This window comes from Scyliorhinus canicula, chromosome 5, assembly GCF_902713615.1.
Source record: "Scyliorhinus canicula chromosome 5, sScyCan1.1, whole genome shotgun sequence".
NCBI classification, from domain to species: domain Eukaryota; kingdom Metazoa; phylum Chordata; class Chondrichthyes; order Carcharhiniformes; family Scyliorhinidae; genus Scyliorhinus; species Scyliorhinus canicula.
In genome coordinates this window covers 131644878-131665132 of record NC_052150.1, presented here as the reverse complement: position 1 = coordinate 131665132, position 20255 = coordinate 131644878, and the positions used below count along the sequence as shown (strand labels likewise).

Genomic DNA, 20255 nt, shown 5'->3' with positions numbered 1-20255 from the left:
ACACCTTTCATTATTCTACGCTCCAATTGGGTGTAGGCTCTACCTGCTCAACCTTTCCTCATAAGATAATCTTTTCATCCCAAGAATCAGTCAAGTGAACCTCCTCCAGACTGCTTCAAATGCAATTATATCCTTTCTGAAGTAGGAGACCAAAACTGTGCACAGTACTCCAGACGTGGTCTCATTGAGGCCCTATACATCTGTAGCAACACTTCCTTATTTTATACTTGGAATAAAAGCCAACATTCCATTTGCCTTCCTAATCACTTGCTGTACATACCTATTAATTTTTTAGGATTCATCTACCGGGACATCAAGATCCCCCTATACCACAGAGTTCTGCACTATAAGAAGACTTACGACACCAGGTTAAAGTCCAACAGGCTTGTTTCGAATCACTAGCTTTCAGAGCATGTGCTCCTTTCTCAGGTGAATGAGGAAGTTCTGCAGTCTTTCACCATTTAAATAATGTTGCTTTTCTATACCTCCTGCCAAAATGGACAAGTTCATATTTTCCCACATTATACTTTATCTGCCAAATTTTTGCCCACTCATTTAACCTATTTATATCCCTTTTTAGACTCTTTATGTTCTGTCAAAGAAGGGTGAGTTGTTGTGTCATGAGAAAATTTAGTTACTGTTGCATAAAGTAGTGGTAACTACATCACAGGAAGAATACACTCGCACTGGAGAAGGTACAGAGATTTACGAGAATGTTGTCAGGACAGGAGAATTTATGCTATGAGAAAAGGTTGCAGTGGCTGTGATTGCTTTCTTTGGAACAGAGGAAGCTAAATAAAGGTTTAATAGAGGTGTATAAAACTATGGGGGTACTGAGGTAGAGTGGATAGGAAGGACCAATTTCCTGTATCCAGGGGTTATGGATTTAAAACCTTCCAAACCCCCAATCTCTGCCACCTAGAAGGACAAGGGCAGCAGATGTATGTGAACACTAACACCTCCAAGTTCACTTCCAAGCCACACACCGACCTGGCTTGGAACAATATCCCCATTCCTTCATTGTCACTGGGTTAAAAATATATTGCCATTCCTTTACTGTCACTGGGTCAAAATCCTGGAACCACCTTCCTGACAGTACTGTGGGTGTGCCTACACCTCATAGATTGCAGTGGTCTCAATGACAACTAGGAATAGGAAATAAAAACGCTGCCCTAGCCAGCAATGCCCATGTCCCATTAAATAATTTTTAAAAAATGGTAGAAGGATTAGATGGGTGGGTGTCAGGTAATCAAAGAGAATATTTTCCATTCAGAAAGGTGAGTCTGGAATGCACTGCTTGAAAGGTTGGTAGGGGCAGCATACATTTAAAAAGTACTTGAATATGTACTTGAATTGCCATAACATGACTATGGACCACGAGCTGAAACGTGGGCTCGTGCTAATTTTGTTTTGGTCAGCAAGGGTATTATGGGCAAAATTGTTTCCTTCTGCCAAACTTTTAGGGTTTTATGGTCGAATGGTCTACATTTAGCATGGTGGCAGTGTTGCCTCACAGCTTCAGGGACCTGGGTTCAATTCCAGCCTTTGGTGACTGTCTGTGTGGAGTTTGCACTTCATCCCCATGTCTGCGTGGGTTCCTCGGGGTGCTCCGGTTTCCTCCCACAGCCCAAAGATGTGCAGGTTAGGTGGATTGGCCATACTAAATTATTTTTTTCTCTTTATAAATTTAGAGTACCCAATTCATTTTTTCCAATTAAGGGGCAATTTAGCATGGCCAATCCACCTACCCTGCACATCTCTGGGTTGTGGGGGTGAAACCCACGCAAACACAGGGAGAATGTGCAAACTCCACACGGACAGTGACCCAAAGCTGGGATCGAACCTGGGACCTCGGCGCCGTGAGACTGCAGTGCTAACCACCGTGCCACCATGCTGCCCACCATACAAAATTGCTCCTTAGTGTCCGTAAAGGTTAGATAGGGTTACTGGGTTACGGGGATAGGGTGGAGACGTGGGCTTAATGGCTTCCTTCTGCACTGTAAACTCTATGATTTTGTTATGTTTAATGCTTATGTAAACAGCCCAGACACACACTGAATGAAATGGACATTATCTGAGAACCTGCAAAAACAAAATGCTGAAAATTATACAGATTTAATTAAATGGAAGAAAGCAGGAGAAAATAAAATCAGGAGTAAGCCATTCAGCACCTCGTAAAAACAGGATCAGCGTTGCTATAAAATATGAAATCTCGCCGATCTTAGTTTCTGACATTCTAAAATTGTTGAACCGAAAAACGCAATCTCGATACGAAGTCAAGTCGTTGGTATGTGCAATAAAGCAGATTCGCGAGACATTCGTGAAAGGTCGATATGGAGCAGAGAATAATTTTGAGTGGGTGCAATAGTTTCACATTTCACAAACACCAGCAATGTATGAAGTTACGCATCCACTGCCTCTCAAGCAGCTACTTCCGCCTCTCCTTTGAACCACCTGTGCACAGGGGCTGTCGCATCACTTCCGGCCACTGAACCTGCTCAACCAGGTGAGTGGGGAGCCAGGTGTTGTGCACATGCTCAGTTCCGTCTTTGCGGCTGGCGGGCTGTGAAGGCGGCGCATGCCCAGTGCGGCATTGTAGTTGCGCGCATGCCCAGTTTGGGTGACTGGGTGGAGGTGCGCGCATGCCCAGTGGCGTGCTGTCTGGGCTTCACTCTCACCTGGCTGCGCTCAGTGCTCGGGCTTTCGGTCAATGTTCAGTCCGCCGCTGGCCAGGTCTGTGGGGCTGCGGTGCGAGCCGCCATCTCAGTGAGCAGCGTCCAGTGGCCAAGCAGCCACAAGTGTCGCCGATCAGCCAGGGGACCGACCGAGGAACTCCAGCCCGGCGAAGATGATGAGGTTTCTGCGGAGGACGTTCGGGCGCCGCTCGGTTCGCCGCTACATGGATGAGCGGGATGGCGGAAGGGGAGGCGGCAATAGCGGAGCTCGGGAAACAGCAACAGTTGCCGGCGCTGGAGTTCGCTCCGCCACACCTGTGCCCACCGGCACCATGGTGCACATCCCCGCGGCAGGTAACAGCAAGTCGGTCCTGACCTGCAGGGTGCAGCTTTTGGATGGGACGGACGTCAGCGTGGAACTACCGGTGAGTTTCCAGCGAGCCAGCCTATCCAGCCGAACCAAGCTCGGAGTGAGACCGGTGTTCAATTTTAAAGACGAAACTTGTACCCACCTAGAAGGCAGGACCTGTGCCCAGTTTACGTATGAGACCTGTACCCACCTGTGCCCAGATAGGTTTTGAACATGTGAAATTAAAAATGAAATGTGCTGCCCTGCGTCCAGCTTGAAGCTGGACTTGTACCCACCTGCGTCCAGCTTGAAGCTGGACTTGTACCCACCTGCGCCCAGCTTGAAGCTGGACTTGTATCTACCTGTGTCCAGCTTGAAGCTGGACCTGTACCCAGCTGTGCCAGCTTGAAGCTGGACCTGTACCCACCTGTGCCCAGCTTGAAGCTGTACTTGTATCCACCTGTGCCTGGTTAGGTATGAGACATGTGCCCAGCTTGAAGCTGAACCTGTACCCACCTGTGTCCAGTTTAAAGCTGGACCTGTACCCACCTGTGTCCAGTTTAAAGCTGGACCTGTACCCACCTGAACCGATAACATGGCGAGATCTGTGCCTAGGTTAAAGTGAAAGTTCATAATACCTCACCGGTTTCTAAATGTTCATAGTTTCGTTTAGGACTCTCTACCCGCCTGTGTAATTTAGAGTTGGATTTCTTTGTGCTTAGCTTAATTTATTCTCTGTTATTGACATCGCTTGTGCCTTTGTTCGATGAGCAACACCCTTTTCCTTGAGAAGCATAGTCACACCATTGGGGAACTATTCGAAGAGATGGGTATTTCTCAGTGAACTGATAGGTGGAGGAGGCAAGTAGGCAATCCTACTTGCGTGTTGTCTTCTGCCTTCCTGCACGAACGACGTTTTGCGTCGACTGACACTTCGTACTCTATTCTGCGCAGTTTGATCTTGTTCGATTTAACTGCGTTCATGCTTTCCCTTTACTTTGGGTTATGGTTTCAATACTGGCAAGAAAACATTAGAAATACATTAATAAAAAAGATCCGTCGTTGCACATCCAAAGCCTGGGGGGAAAGAACGCAAATAAATCAGCACATACAACAGATACGGTAGAGTTGCTTAGTGAGGGGATTGTGAAGGGGGGGGGGGGGGGGGCAGCTAAAGAGGGAAGGTGAAGAGGGGTTGGCCGTAAACATGATGTAGATGTGATGTGGTTAGTTATGTAATTAGCAGATTTAATAGATAAAGTCGGAGTTACCGTTTTTCCGCTGTTACAACCACAACAAACATAACTACGCCCTCGATAGCAAATGTACAAAAGAATCAGCCAAACTGGAAATGAAAAACCGAGAGACCAATTTTGGGTTAAAGTTCAGGGATGGCTGCAAAGCGGCGGACACTGTGTAAATAAGTGCAGCACACCTCACACGGAAGTTGGCTGTGATGGACACCAAAAGAGGTTTGGCCGAAACTGATTGACACGTTTGGTTTCTGTGTCAATCCCGAAGCTGCCTGAATCAATTCATTAGTTTCACATTTGATCAGAGCCGTTGCTGAAGTGTGGATCCAGCACAAGCAACAACAGTTTAGGTCGTTCCGTCAATGTTTGTTGTACAACTTCTGTCGTTTCCCTGCTTTGTTTTTAAGAAGTGTTTGTCTTCAGTTCTTCTGTAAAATATTTTTTTAAAAATGCGAACATGGAAATGAATCGTCTATTTATCCTGACAACGTGGGAAATTGATTTGCCGTCACTTTAACGATGCACTATTAATCCCGAGTGGAAAGAAGCTTGCTTTCATTTAACTGAATGTGGGTGGGGTTAGGGAACCAAATTATTGTCTTTGTTTACATTTCTCAAAACCAATCTTCCATGGACACTCTCTCGTGTCCATTAACCCTTTCGTGTCTGATCGTGACAGCGCCATCTCGATAGTTGATGTCGGTGACTGCTGCGGGTGAGAGGGTGTTTCAGCTGAATTCACCTCGGTTTGGCTCATTTTGACAGGTTCAGACAGTTTTCCCTGTTTGGCTGATGCTCACTGACTGGGGCAAAACGCGCTCCAAAATCCCCAAGGTTGAAATAATCAAGACCTAAGATCAAACCTTTCTATAAACAATTAGAGCTCAATGGAAAAAAAAGTGGAGAATATTTGCAAAAGGGATCTGTTCCAAATGTGTGCACGTGAGTTTTTGAGATGGTGGAAGGTACATTAAAAACAACCTGAGCTCAATGAATTAAGCATCTTCCAAAGTTCAATTTGAAAACAAGTTGTGAAACCACAATTACTAGATTTAGTAATGGATTAGATGCATAGACTTAGATAAATATATTTTACTGTTAAATTATTATCTAATAGTCGTCATAATATGATAGATTCCACTAACATTAGAAGTTTCTCCTTCCCAAACCTCATAGTTACTCAGATTCTAGACTTTGCTACCATTAACGTTCGCGGACGAGACACCATGATCGTATCAAACCAGTTAAAACTGTGTTCGAGCAAGACTGCAGGTGAACAGTGGAAGATGTTGAAAAAATAATTCATCTTGACAGAACACCATTAAGTATCCCTAAGGAGCAAGAGCTCTGCTTACCATGTTAGAGCTGTGATCAAGGAAAATAGTGAGAGATAACAGAACTAAAGGAACCAGTACATAACATCACAATGAACAGGGCACTGAGAGAGATCAGGGACAGCAAAATGAGACAAATATGTTTTAGCTGCAAAAAGGAATACAAGAAGAAACTTTCAAGTGATATCAAGATTAACACAAGCTTTTGCAATGTTATTGAAAGGAAAGAGACTCGGGGGTAATATGGGCCTGTTTAAAACAAATATTACAAATGTAAAGAAGGAAATGGCAGACTTGCTGAATAATTGGTGAGTCGGTTTTCACATTATACCTGATGATCCAGGGAAGTTTGACCATGAAACTAAGGGATTGGAATACACAGAAATTACTTGAGCAGAAAACCTTATGATAAAAATATGATGGCACTAAAAACTAAAAATCCCCAGCACTTGATATAGTGAGAAAGTTGCAGACTATTTGGCATAATCTCCGAAGCACACTTAATTCAAGAATTGCCATTGTAGATTAGAAAATTTCACATGCAACTGAATTATTATTTTTTGAATGAAAGGGAGAGGAAAAAAACCAGGAAATTATTGGAATCTATTATTCAGAACATAGTGACAGGACTCGAAAGAATTTGAGCTGATTAGCGAGCCAACATGGATTTGTAAAGGGCAGACCATGTTTAATGAAACCAATTTAATTTTTTGAGGCAGTAACGACAGTAGTAACAGGAGTGTCCATGGAACACTAAAAGATTTGTATCTTAGGGATTGGTTTGCAGGATTGAAGGAGCTGGAAATGAAGTATGGGCTGGAGCAGGGGGAAATGTTCAGATACATGCAGGTTTGAGATTTTGCCAGAAAGGAGATGCAGAGCTTCCCGGTGGAGCCGGCCTCCACATTGCTGGAGGAGGTGCTGACATCATAGAATTTACAGTGCAGAAGGAGGCCATTCGGCCCATCAAGTCTGCACCTGCTCTTGGAAAGAGCACCCTACCCAAGGTCAACACCTCCACCCTATCCCCATAACCCAGTAACCCCACCCAACACTAAGGGCAATTTTGGACACTAAGGGCAATTTATCATAGCCAATCCACCTAACCTGCACATCTTTGTGACTGTGGGAGGAAACCGGAGCACCCGGAGGAAACCCACGCACACACGGGGAGGATGTGCAGACTCCGCACAGACAGTGACCCAAGCCGGAATCGAACCTGGGACCCTGGAGCTATGAAGCGATTGTGCTATCCACAATGCTACCGTGCTGCCCACGAAGGGGAGACTGGAGAAGTGGGTAGTGCCGGCGGTTTACGGAGCTATTTTGGAAGTGGAGAAGGCACCACTGGACGGGATCAAAGCAAAGTGGGAGGAAGAGTTGGGAGAGGATATGGAGGAGGGGTTCTGGTGTGAGGTGCTCTGGAGGGTGAACACCTCCACTGCGAGGTTGGGGCTGATACAGCTGAAGGTGGTATACAGAGCACACCTCACGAGGGTGAGGATGAGCCGATTCTTTGAAGGAATAGAAGATGTGTGTGAATGTTGTGGGCGGGTGGGGGGGTGCTAATCCTGTTCATATGTTTGGGTCCTGTCCAAAGCTAGAGGATTACTGGAAGGAGGGTTTTAGGGTAATTTCTAAAGTGGTGCATGTGGACCCAGGCCCCCGGGAAGCCATATCCGGGATGTCGGACCTGCCAGGGTTGGAAACGGGTGCGGAGGCAGATGTTGTAGCCTTCGCCTTGTTGATCGCCCAAAGGCGGATCCTGATAGCTTGGAAAGCAACCTCTCCACCCTGTGCCCTGGCGTGGCGGGGGGACCTGTTGGAATTCTCGACTCTTGAGAAGGTTAAGTTTGAACTGAGGGGAAGGATGGAGGGGTTCTACAATTCATGGGCATTATTCATGATGCACTTTCAAGAACTGGATAACATTGAACATTAGTTGGGGTGGGAGGGTTGGGGGGAGTGGGGGGGCTGTGTGTGTTAATGGCGACTATGGGTGATCCCTAATTCCTTTTTGTCATGTGTTTGTGTGAACATGCGGGCTAATGTTTGCGGTTTGGTGGGGGGATAGGATCGTTATTGATATGGGGATTGCCATATTTGTTACTGATTATTGTTGGGTGTAAATTTGGGAGAAAATGCAAAAAAGGAGGAGAATAAAAAATAGTTTTAAGAAAAGGAAGTGTCCATGGAAGCATCTTGTGTGCACTTCCAGAAGGCATTCAGTGACGTTTCAAATAAGAGGTTATTTGAAATTAAAACCGATGGAATTGAAGGCAAATTATTGCTTGATTAGGATATAGGTGTGTGATAACAGGCAGTAAACGGATAATAGGTATGTACTCAAACTGAAAATAAATTACTATTGGTGTCTCACAAGGATCTGTGCTGGGCCTCCAGTTATTTGCTCTGTTTATTCATGATTTGAGTAACACTAGGGAGAGCCATGAATCCTGTTTTCTGACGACAGCAAGATTGGTGATATACTAAGTAAATAGTTCTTAAATATTTTTGGTTGAAGGACCCTCAGTTTAAATCATAATAATGTGCATGTAAAGACTACTTTAATAATGCTTTTAAGAAAGCAGGTAATTATTATTATTTTTTAACATGTTTTTATTAGGGCATTTATATAAAGAAAGCAGGTAATTCGAGCAGCACTTTATCTACATTAGTGACGTCCCCAATAATGAAACTGGCTAGAGAAACCAGAGGTAAAGGAAAAATGTGATGACACTAGTACATCCCAAATGCATTGCTTTTAATGTGGTGAAACATTGTGTATGTATGCCATTAACAGGCAATCAGTTCACAAATCACATCCAATCCAAACAGCTATTGGCCAGATCAGTATTACAGCAGCCACACCATATTGAGAGGCTCAAAGCAGGTTTCATTTTAATTCAATCTTCCCATAAACACATGGGTATCCTTCTATCCAATTCTTTTGCAGAATACTCGCACAAAGGTGGCTTTCTTAGAAACATTTTACCAACCTGTCCAAATCTAACCCAGTGTCTGTGTTATTTAATCATTCGAGGACTTTACAGTATTGCAACAGTGTGGAAAATTTAAGCAAGTTGAACAGAAAGCATTTCCGTGATTACAAAAAGCAAATCAACACGAGATTAATACAGACAGAAAATGCTGGAAATATGCAGTGGACTGGGCATCATTATAATGACACTTTCTCACTACACTAGTCCAAATTGAATGCACCTGAGAAGCACCGCAGCAGCTGGCCTCCTACCACCCATCCCCCCCACCTCGGGAGCAGTTGCGAGGCTCAATCTGAAAAGAATGGTAGCCGAGATGTTCATCATTGCAAAGAAATCTGAGTATGTGGAAGCTTTGGGTAGACGTTTTGTCGCTACGTCTGCTGGACTAATACAAGCTTCCATTAATTCAGGGTGGCATGGTTGTACAGTGGTTAGCACTGCTGCCTCAACTCCAGAGATCCGGGATCATATCCGGCCTTGGGTGACTATCTGTGCGGAGTTTGCACTTTCTCCCCATGTCTGTGTGTGTATCCTCCGGGTGCTCCGGTTTCCTCCCACAGTCCAAGGATGTGCAGATTAGGTGGATTGGCCATACTAAATTGCCCCTTAGTATCCAATGGTTAGGTGGGGTTACTGGGTTACAGGTGTGGGTGGCGGTGTGGGCTTAAGTAGGGTGCTCTTTCAAGGGCTGGTGTAGACTCGATGGGCCGAATTACCTCCTTCTGCGCTGTAAATTCTATGAATTTATAAAAGTGGGAACTTGTTTGTTTTAATTCTTCCTTCCTTTTTTCCCCTTATAATGTTTGCTGTCTCACCTGCTGAAGAGAATATTTTGAGGGCCCCAATTTTAAAGCCACTGTACTATGTAGTGTAGAGGGGAGGATGCAATTACACGAGACATTGATAAATTAAATGAATGGGTGAAATTGTGGCAGATAAGTTTCAATGCAGCTGTGTGTGATGTCATCCATTTAGTAGTAGGTCAGCACAGTGGTCACTGTCTGTATGGAGTCTGCACGTTCTTCCCGTGTCTGCGTGGGTTTCCTCCGGGTGCTCCGGTTTCCTCCCACAAGTCCCGAAAGACGTGCTGTTAGGTCATTTGGATATTCTGAATTTTCCCTCTATATATCCGAACAGGCGCCGGAATGTGGTGACTAGGGGATTTTCACAGTAACTTCATTGCAGTGTTAATGTAGTCCTACTTGTGACAATAATTGTTATTATTAGAAAGGATAAATTCAAGTACTATTTAAATGGTGAAAAACTAGAAACAGCGGAGGTCCAAAAAGATTCAGGAGTCTAGGTATACAGATTGCTAAAATATTAGTCGGGTACAAAAAGTATCTGAAAGCTAATGCAATGTTTACTTTTGTAACAAGAGGGAAATTAAAGGGGAAGAAGCTTTGTTACAACTATTTAAAGCCCTGGGTAGCCCACACCTCGAGTACTGTATGCAGTTCTGAGCTCTGCATTTTAGATATCTTGGTCTTGGATGGAGTGCGATGCAAATTCACCAGAATGTTACTAGGGTTTATTATGAAGATCGATTACATGGATGGGCTTGTATTCCTTGAAGTATTGAAAGTTCATGGGTGATTTGAATGAGTTTTGTAAGATTTTGAAAAGACTGATAGGGTGGATAGAGGGATCATTTTCCATTGGTTGTGGATTCTAACACAAGGGGATCATAAAATTAGAGCCAAACCATGCAGGCGAGAAGTTCCTGATAGCAAGGATGGTTGAAGTGTGAACTCTCTCTGACAAAAATAAGTAAATACAAGCTCAGTTAATAATTCCAGATGAGATTGATATGTTTTTGATAGCCAGGGCCATAAAGATGTGGAGCCAAGACAGATGATGGAGTTAAGGCACAGCCCAGTTATGTTCTAATTGAATGGCATAACAAGCTCAAAGAGGTGAATGCCCTATTCTTGCTCTTGTGCTACTCTGTTAATGTGCATCCTTCTGTTATCTTGGTGCTACATATTTTGCAGATGTTTGACTTATTCTTGCCTCATGGTCCCTATTTCCTATGTCTGGCTGTCCTTTCTTAGATGCTCTGCAGAGTTGTGGTCCTGGTTTCTTTCCTCTCAATGAACTCAACAGTATAGAGTGATTGATGCTAGTGTCCCTGTGATAACAGAACAACATTGTGGAATACTTTAAATGCCCTTCATAATTTGGGGATCCTTACTGTCGGTCATTTTCTTTATAATGGCTGACACTTTCGATAACATCATTAAAATGATGCTAGCCTGGTTGCAAGAATCACATGACAGTGCAAAATAATTTTTACTTAAAATTAAGGAAAAATGTTCTACACTTCAGTGCATTTTATGTTGGAATGGGAAAAGAAAGATGAATAATGGGAAAAGAAAGATGAATAAATTGATAGCTGAGTAGTTTTACTATCTTGCGATTGTATACTTTGTTATAAATCTTGTAGGATATTAATTACTGCTGGAAAGATTTGCAATTTGTTCTTGAAGGGTTGTGTTGTGGTTTTCTGGCCATGATTCCCCACATACAATTTAGAAATTCCTGCACAGAAGGGAGCCATATGGTCATTGTGTCTGTGCCAACTCTCTCATCTGTGCTGCCTATTCTAATGCCATTTCACTGTTCTTTCATTGTAACCTTTAGATATTTTCTTCAAGTGTTTATCTAGTTGCCTCTTAAATGTGGTAATTGATGTAGCTTTAATAGGTGAGAATCGAATCTCAGCTGTGCCATTAGGGAAAAGTGCCAAAGGCGCCTCTCTTGACAAAGGAAGAAAAATCAGAAGCATGCCATCCTTGTCTACCCCAATACATTTTTTATTGTGGCTGCTCAAGAAGCATGTTGAGAGTCTGAATTACATTGTTCCTTGCCCATCCAAAAAAAACATTTCTTTTGCTGGAGGATGGTGTATGTCTGGGGAAGAAATTGCAAAAGTAAAAAGCAGAACTGGTCATCAGATGTTAAGTAAACATAATAACAACAGGCTGCTTCTACAGATTTGGAATTTTATCGTACAATGGTTAATTGTCAGTCAGATCCTTTAGTAGTGGCAATCAAATATAATAATAAGCATGAATTTATTGTATCCCATACATTACCCACCATGATACAAACTGATGTCGTATGAGCGATGCTTTGCAATATACAGCACGCTTATTCATTGACAAGGGATGTTAGCCACATCACTACAAATTCCAGTTCGCTGAAATATGGCTTGTAATTTGTAAAAGTTTTCTTTGTAAGTATATAAAATATCATATACATAGTTAGAAAAAATTACAGTTAGAAAAGCCTGTTTTGATGATTTGTACTTGCAGATTTAGTGCTATTCCTTTATTGTTCTGTTGGTTGTGTCATTTTTTAAAAGCGGCAAACAGGTATTGTAAACCATTTGCTTAAATGTTCTTTTTGGAATGATCCATAATATATGAAGTTTTATTAAAAGTTTCATCATATTTTGGATACATTTTTAAAATTGTGAAATTAATTTAGTTATTGATCATGCAGTTAAATTGACACCATTGTGATTCCATTGTATAATTGAAAGCTAAGATTTAGATACTGGGAACCTATGTACTTTAAGTCTAACAAGTTAATAGCTGTGAACTCATCTGTTATAACTGATGATCTAATTTTGATTCTACAGCGCTGTCACGAACAACCATTCTTCCCTTTAGAAAAGTTATTGGGCGGGATTCTCCCAATGGGCGGCTAAGTGCTGATGCTGGAGTAAAAACGAGGGTGTTTTACTCGGGCGTCGGCACCCGTTCCGGGACACCATTCTGTGGCCCACAGGGAGCTAGGACGGCACTGGACTGGCTTCTGCTGCTCCAGCTGCTGATCCCAGCCAGAACTCGGCGCCGCTTGGTCCACACATGCGCAGTTGGGCCGGCGCCAACTAGCGCATGTGCAGTGGCCTTCTTCCCTTCGGCGGCCCCAACATCAAATGGCGCAGGGCTACAGGAGCCGGTGTAGAGGAAAGGAGGCGGGGGGGCTGAGAGGCCGGCCCGACGATCAGTGGCCGCCGATCGCGGGCCACGCCACTACGGAGGCCACCCCAGGGTCGGATGCCCCTCCCACCCCCCGGGGTCGGACCCCCCCCTCTCTCTCCCCCCCCCCCCCCCCCCCCCCCCTCCACACACACACACACACACACACACACACACACACACACACACACACACACGCCGCCCCCGGATCCTTCAACACCGAGGTCCCGCTGGCTCAGAGGATGTCAGAACGGCACTGGTGGGACTCTGCTTTTTGGTGACGACCATTTGGCCCATCCGGCCCGGAGAATTGACGCGCAGGCCCGGGCAGGAGAATTGCGCATACCCCGACTGGCGCCGCCCATGCCAGTGCCGATGGCACCGATTCTCTGCACTGAAGAGAATTGTGTCCCGACGTCAGGACGGCATGCCGCGATTCGTCTGGCACTGTGCCAATTTTCTGACCCGGCGGGTGGGTCAGAGAAGTCCGCCCATTAACTTTTGCAAAGTAGGTTAAGATAGTTTTGAGAGCTGGTTTGCCAGCTGTGCAATGAAGCGCTGTCAGACTTGGTTTGTTGCTTTGGACATTTGCTATTGCTGTTCCATCAAATCATAGATACATTGAAGATAGGAGCAGGAGGAGGCCTTTTGGCCCTTCGAGCCAGCTTTGCGATTCATCATGATCATGGCTGAGCATTCAACTCAATAGCCTAATCCTGCTTTCTCCCCATAGCCTTTGTTCCCAATCACCCCAAGTGCTATATCCAGCCGCCTCTTGAATATATTCAAAACATCATTGAATATCATTCATCAGTAAAGGATATTCACGATGCCCTATACTGCTCTTGTTTGGCCCTTGTTCCGCACTTTCATGGTACTTCGATACATTTGACAATAAATATCCATCAAGTAATTTTCAGCCAGCAAAATAGATGAATTAATAGCACAGATAAGAATGAATGGTTTTGCTCTAATTGCCATTACAGAGATGTGGTTGCAGAGTGACCAAGATTGAGAACATTTTATTTTCCAGGATACTTGACCTTGGAGGCTGGGTGTGGTGCAGCCCTAATAAAAAAATGAATAAATGTAACAGAGAATGTTAGCTTGGAAACGTAAGAAGTAGAATCTGTTTGAGTGGAGTTAAGAAGCAAGGTACAGAAAAAACTTAAGGGAGTATTTTATACACTCCTATCAATAATTGTAGTGCTGGAAAAAGTATAAAGTAGGAATTAGCAGTGCATGAACAAGGGTATTGCAGTAATACGAGCACCTTTTAATATTGCCAAAATATAGTCTTGTAAACTGGAGAATTGGTAGGATTCGTAGGCGCACGATGACGTCAGCCGCGCATGCGTGGGTTGGACGGCTCCAACCCGCGCATGCGCGGATGACGTCATCACGCAGACGCGTCAGACCCGCGCATGCGCGGGCCGTCATGCCCCTCAGCCGCCCCGCGGACTGATCCTGCGGGGCGGCGGAAGAACAAATAGTGCGCGGGTATCGGACCCGCTGCCCGCGATCGGTACCCACCGATCATAGGCCCATGCCACCCTTGGCACGGCCGTCGTGTGGCCATGCCAATCGGTGCCATGGTTGTCCGGGACGGGCACTTTGCGGCCGTTTTCACGAACGCTGAAAGCAGGTGTGATCGCGGCCGTGAAAACGGCCGTAAACTCCGTGGTATTCGGCCCATCGGCCTACGGAGAATCGCTGTTCGCCGTAAAAAACGGCGAGCAGCGATTCGTGTTGGGGGGCAGCCGGGGGTGGGTTGGGGGGGGGAGGGGGAGAATAGCGGGAGGCCATGAAAATTGTCGGTAAGGCCCTCCCGCTATTCTCCGACCCGTCGTGGGCAGCGGAGAATCGCGCCCCATACCTTTGGTGCTGATGCCACCACTGGGCCCGTGGAGTACCTGGCCGGCGAGAATGGAAGAGGTGCTAATAAACTCGTTCCCCCGCAAAAACAACGGCAGCGAAAACCGTCCGGGTGAAGCAAGCAACAACACCAACACCAGATCCATTCTCGTATTGCCCTCTCTGTATTGGACATAACTTCTGTAATTGTTTCTCCGGAACCCATATGTATACGCATCTCCCCAGTTCTCCTCCCTTCACCCCCCCCCCCCCCCCCCCCCCCCCAAAAACAGGTGCCTACTTATTTTTTAAACGTAATATTGTTAACTGTACAGAGTTGCTGTATTTGAGCTGGTGTACAATATCCTACGAGTTTTTTTTTCTTCTATATATTATATATCTATATATATATATATTTTTTCCAATCTGCGTACATAACTGTAAATATACTATGTTCAAAAACCCAATGAAAACATTTATTTTAAAAAAAATAAACTCGTTCCCCTAAACGGGGCTTTCTCCATCTTCCCCACACCAACCGCTTCCCCCACCACCCACGCCCTGACCTTTCTCCATCTTCCCCACACCAACCGCTTCCCCCACCGCCCACGCCCTGACCTTTCAACGTTCGCCACCCAGTAATAATTCAGCAGGTTCGGCAGCTTCATCACCCCCCTTCGTCTGTCTCACTCTAAAAACGTCCTCCTGGTCACGTGTACCTTATCCGCCCATATAAACTCCCAAGATCAGCCTATTGACCCTACTACAAAAACAATTTTGGCACAAATATCAGGAGATTTTGGAAGACGCACAGAAATTTCGCCAGCGCTCTCATTTTAACTGGACCCTTCCAATGACAGTGACAAAATATCCCACTTCTTAAAATCCTTCTTTACCCCCACCCCCTCCACCAGATTCTTCAAATTCAGCTTGTGCAATGGGCCCAACTATGCACCACTCGTATCCCCAAGTATTGGAAACTCGCCCGACCAGCCACAATGGCAACTTTTCCAAGCCCTTACCCCTCATTGAGTGGAAATACCTCGCTCTTCCCAATGTTGAGTTTATACCCCGAGAACGAGCCAAGTTTCCCCAATATTCCCATGATCCTATCAAAGCTCTCCAGTGGGTTTGTAATATACAGCAATAGGTCATCTGCGTACAAGGAGGCCTGGTGTCCCATTTCACCCCCCATCATGATAGCTTCTTTAAATTTTCAATAAGCATTTGATACGATGCCATTAAAACAGTTTTGACACAATTAGGATTCAGGATTGTGGCTAATATAAAAACATGGATTGCAATTGGCTAATGGCGAGAAAACAGAGTAGGAATAAATGGGCCATTTTTCGGTTAGCAAGTATTAACTAGGAGAGTACTGCAAGGTTCAGTGCTTGGGTTTCAGCTATTTGTAATCTCTATTCATGGTGCATGAGGAGATCATTTATCCAAGTTTGCAAGCAGATGCAAAGGGATATAGACCAGCTAAGTGAATTGACAAGGAAATAGCAGATGGAATATAATATGGGGAAGTGTGAATTTCTCTATTTCACTAGAAACAATAGAAAAGGATATTATTTTTTTTAATAGTGAGAGATAGGGATGGTGTTCAGAGGGACCTGTGTGTACACAAATCAGAGAGAGTTAATATACACTTTTTAAAAATTCATTATGGGATGTCGGCGTTACTGGATAGGCATTAGGGTTGCTTCAAAACCTGTCTCACTGGTATCACAGTTTAAGATGACTTCAGCATTGACATCAAAGTACAGCAACATTTGCAGTGTCTTAACGAGTTATTTGTTTTTAGTGAACGCTTTTTGTTCTGTGCTCAATACCGCTGCATGGCCTCGGTAGTGAGTTTGCATAATGCTTCCACACTCTGATGACAAATTAGGCAAAAGTAGTTCCCAAATCCAACAGATGATTGCACTGCTTTCAGATCTCTTGGTCACTGCATTGCTGTTATTGTCCTCAACTTGTCAGGAAGATCTTTTGTTGTCAGTACCTGACCTATGTACTTGACTTCTGGCATCTTAATTTGCAATTTTTTCTCATTCAGCTTCAGGTTCATCTGGCAAGCTCTCTTTAGCAGCTATATTAAATTCTGAATATGGTCATCCATGGCTTCTTCCATTGCCTAGTATATCATCCACTATGCCTTCCACACTGGGAGGATCACTGACTATTTTGTGTTGTCTGTGTTTAATGCTCTTCTGGTGCCCTGGAAATGTAAAACAGTGTGAGCTACCATCTGTGTCTCCCAAATGGCATTCAGAATGTAATTAGAAAGCTGCTGCTTCCATCCAGCTTCACTTGCAATTGGTCTTCTGCTCTCACCTACCCTGAGATGATATTCTCCAGGTAGATATCCAAAGAGTGTAAACACCTATTTCTATTCCTTTAGGATCTGTTCAATAATGAATGGTTTTGTGTGCAGTGACACATTAAGAAATCTCTGTTGGCGCCTATAGGTTACCAGTCCGAGCTTTAGACTTGCTCCAGCTGAGATGAGTGGCAATTGTTTACCGTCTGTCATCTGGAACTCCAGATCTTCATTCTTGCCATTGCATTGGGCTCTGACTAATTTGTCTATTCAGTGTAAGTATTGTGCCATCATATCGCCTCAACCTTACCTTCAAGGGCTTCAATTTTGGATCATCATGTTGAGCCACTTTGCACAGATCTGTGAAGTTCATGATGCACCAGTGTCTATCTGATACTTGTTTACTTAATGCTCTCCTTCTGCGGTCATCGTTCTAATAGTCGCAAATATTTATCACCTACAGACTTGATGGAACTACCCTGTTGTAAGGTACATAGCAGTTTATTAGACTCCGTGGCTGATATCACTTCAGTGGTCATTGTTTTGCTTCTTTCTAGCCACATACTTGTGTGTGAAATGATTTGCCTTTTTGCAGTTAACACTGCTTTCCCCATGCTGGATGTGACTGCAATAACATTTGTATGATGTCCTCTGCCGTATTGCATCCAGGTTTTTATCTGCGATGGTTCTGCTCTTTCAGCCTGGAATATCTCTCAACATAATATATTTCCTGGTCTGTTCTGCCAGATATGTGCTCCAGTTAACGTTTTACAACCTCTGCATTTCTGCACACACATCGCTTTCTTGAGAGTAAATTTCTCCTCTCTCAGTAGACTTGCTCTCACAATCAGATCCCTTGTGCCCAAGACAGTTCTATATTTAATAAGATCATCTTTTATTTGCCCAAATTCACAGGATTCTGCGAGCTGTGTTACTGCAGTCACGTACTGATCAATGGACTCTTTCTTTTCACCTTGCGCCCCAAGGTTTAACACATACCATTCATAAGTTATGTTTACTTGGGGTTCAAAGAATGCCTTCAAGACTTAAAAAAATTCTGCTGTCTGTTTTTTTTTCTCCTCTGGTAGCGGTAGGGTGGAATGCAATTTGCACCTGTCTCACTCTAGCGGTGTTAAAAGTGCTGCTACTCGTATCAGCTCCAGCATGTTAATTAAATCTGTTGCAATTTTGTTGTTTTGCCATTTTATGTGAAAAGAAAGCCAGTTCTACCATATAGCTCCTTTCATTTTGAAAGGAACTAGGATTTGACAATTTACTGCCATTTTTATCTCACGCAGTACTTGCAGCCTCCAATTTGCGATAGCTTTTCTTTTTCTGTGTGTGTTTTTTTTCAACAGCTTTTAGCAGGTTGGAACTTTTCAGTGCCTCTCTTTCAGTAGCTTTGACTTCTCTTCCAGCTTTTCAAAACTCATATCTCAGCCCCACTCCTGACACCATGTTGCGAGTTCAAAGACTGCAGCCTTTGTAGTGTGGTGTCTTTATTGAACTTTATGAACTCTGATTGCCCCCAGATATTCCCACATGGCAGAGGTAACATACTGTGACTGGCCAGGTAGGACAGTTATTAGTCATTGCATGTCAAAACGGAAACACAGATGAAGGGCAATGCCAGAAATGTTAACTTCCTACTTCTTCACAATGCTCTCCTTGACATGCTGAGTATTTCCAACATTTTCTGTTTTTCATTTAGATTTCCACCATCCGCTATTTTTTTTAAACTAAAAGGTATGATTGTATTGGAGCAGTAAAAATAAGCAAGTCTTGACCTTAATCTGCTGTCTGCTCATTTTTTTTTCTTGTTGAAGTCTATAAAGAATTTTGTTTACCTTTCAGTTTCCAGTTGTGAATAGTTTACACCTGAAACATTAACCTGTGTTTTTTTGATTGTCCTCTGTGAATTCATTACATTTGAAAGTGAAGCTTTCCCATACACCACCCCCCACCACCTCACCCCACGCAAACATTTTCAGCCACTTTTACACTTGTGTGTCCTTAGGATATGTTCTTGGAAACCAGAATCTGTAAGATGCCTCCTTGCAGCACCCTTATTCTCACTGAAGAATTCCAGCTTTTTTGTGGCTTGATTTAGGAGTGTGTCCCAGAATCAGACCAAAACAAATGTTGGTATAAAAATGGCTTTTTGAATTGTGTTACTTTTTGCCTCGCTGATCTCTGCACTTGAATTCTGAATTTAAAAAAAATTTAAAGTAATTATATTTTCTTCCTTCATGGAACCCATTAAACACCATCTAAAAATAGCTTGTCCGGCTGAAAACCATAGGATAGGAAAATGTTCCCAAGTGAAAGGTAACTTTTCACGGCTTCAGCTACATTTACATTGTTTCATCTTAAACTGTACTTTTATAGGTTATTAGCTTTTGTTTAACTAATTATGTTTCTTGGGAGATGAGATTACAAGGATGGCTTTACTATCTTCCATTTCCCTGTCCTAAGCTAGTTTGATTCTTTTCCCTCTATGTGCCAGCCCTGACTCAGTTGGTAGCACCCTCGCCTCTGAGTCACAAGGTTCCAGGTTCAAGTTTCATTCCAGAGACTTGAAGGCAAAGATCTAGGCTGACACTCCAGTGCTATGCAGGGGGAGTGCTGCACTCTTGGAGGTGCCAACTTTTGAATTACATGCTAAATTGAAGATTCGTCTACCTTCTTGGGTGGATGTAAAAGACTCCATGGCACCCGCAAATCCCAGTCTCCAATAATGGTGCCAATGGCCTCAGCATTAACTGTTCAACAAGGGCATTTAGTTAACCTGCAACCAGTGTCTCCAAGAACAAAACTGAACACCAAGTTTTCAACCCTGGGAAAATACATCCTTTGTCCAACATCTTGGAGGAATGGTGGGAGATGAGTCACATGACCTCCCCAAGCTGCTAGCACTTTTAATATTGTCCTGTGGAACTGCACCCCCAGCCATAGCAGGGGCCCCTGGACACAGGACCCCAGACCCTTGGCGGGAACATTACTTGGACCGGGCTCTGGTTCCTTCCCCAATCCACACACATGCACCATTTGGTCACGAGGATATCCTTAAGTGCTGAAGCCCAGTTCTTGACCGTTTGATTGTTGGCTGCTACCTCTGTGGTGGTGCCACCTCCAGGGTTCAGGCAAAGTGTCCTGGCCTCACCGTCTGATTGGGATGCAGTAACACTCGCCTGCAACATAGCATTTCTACCCACAGGAATCCACTTGAGAGCAGTGAACCTATCATTGCCAATTCTTTAGTAGCAAATACCTTTCAGTGGTGCAGCCAGAGGCCACCACAGTCAGAGGGAGTTAAAGTGACCATATTACTACAGACAAGGCTCTGTCCTGGGTGTGTTCGGTGGGACCCACAGGCGACAGCTGGAGTTGCCCCTGGTATGGATATACAATATCCGGTGGTGGCCAGTTGGACCCTTGGGCACTGAGCCCCTCACCCCCCAGCCCATGGCAAC

The 20255-nt window shown here is 44.2% G+C and overlaps 1 protein-coding gene across 2 annotated transcripts in view; it reads left to right on the top strand.

Moving 5' to 3' along the window:
* Window positions 1-2622: 2622 nt before the first annotated feature.
* Window positions 2623-20255, top strand: part of epb41l4b (erythrocyte membrane protein band 4.1 like 4B) — a 506687-nt gene continuing 489054 nt past the window's right edge. For both annotated transcript variants that reach the window (XM_038797675.1, XM_038797674.1), the window contains exon 1: window positions 2623-3100. In XM_038797675.1, coding sequence (XP_038653603.1) covers window positions 2849-3100 — 252 coding nt within the window. In that variant the 5' untranslated portion in view covers window positions 2623-2848. The remainder of the gene's footprint in view (window positions 3101-20255) is intronic.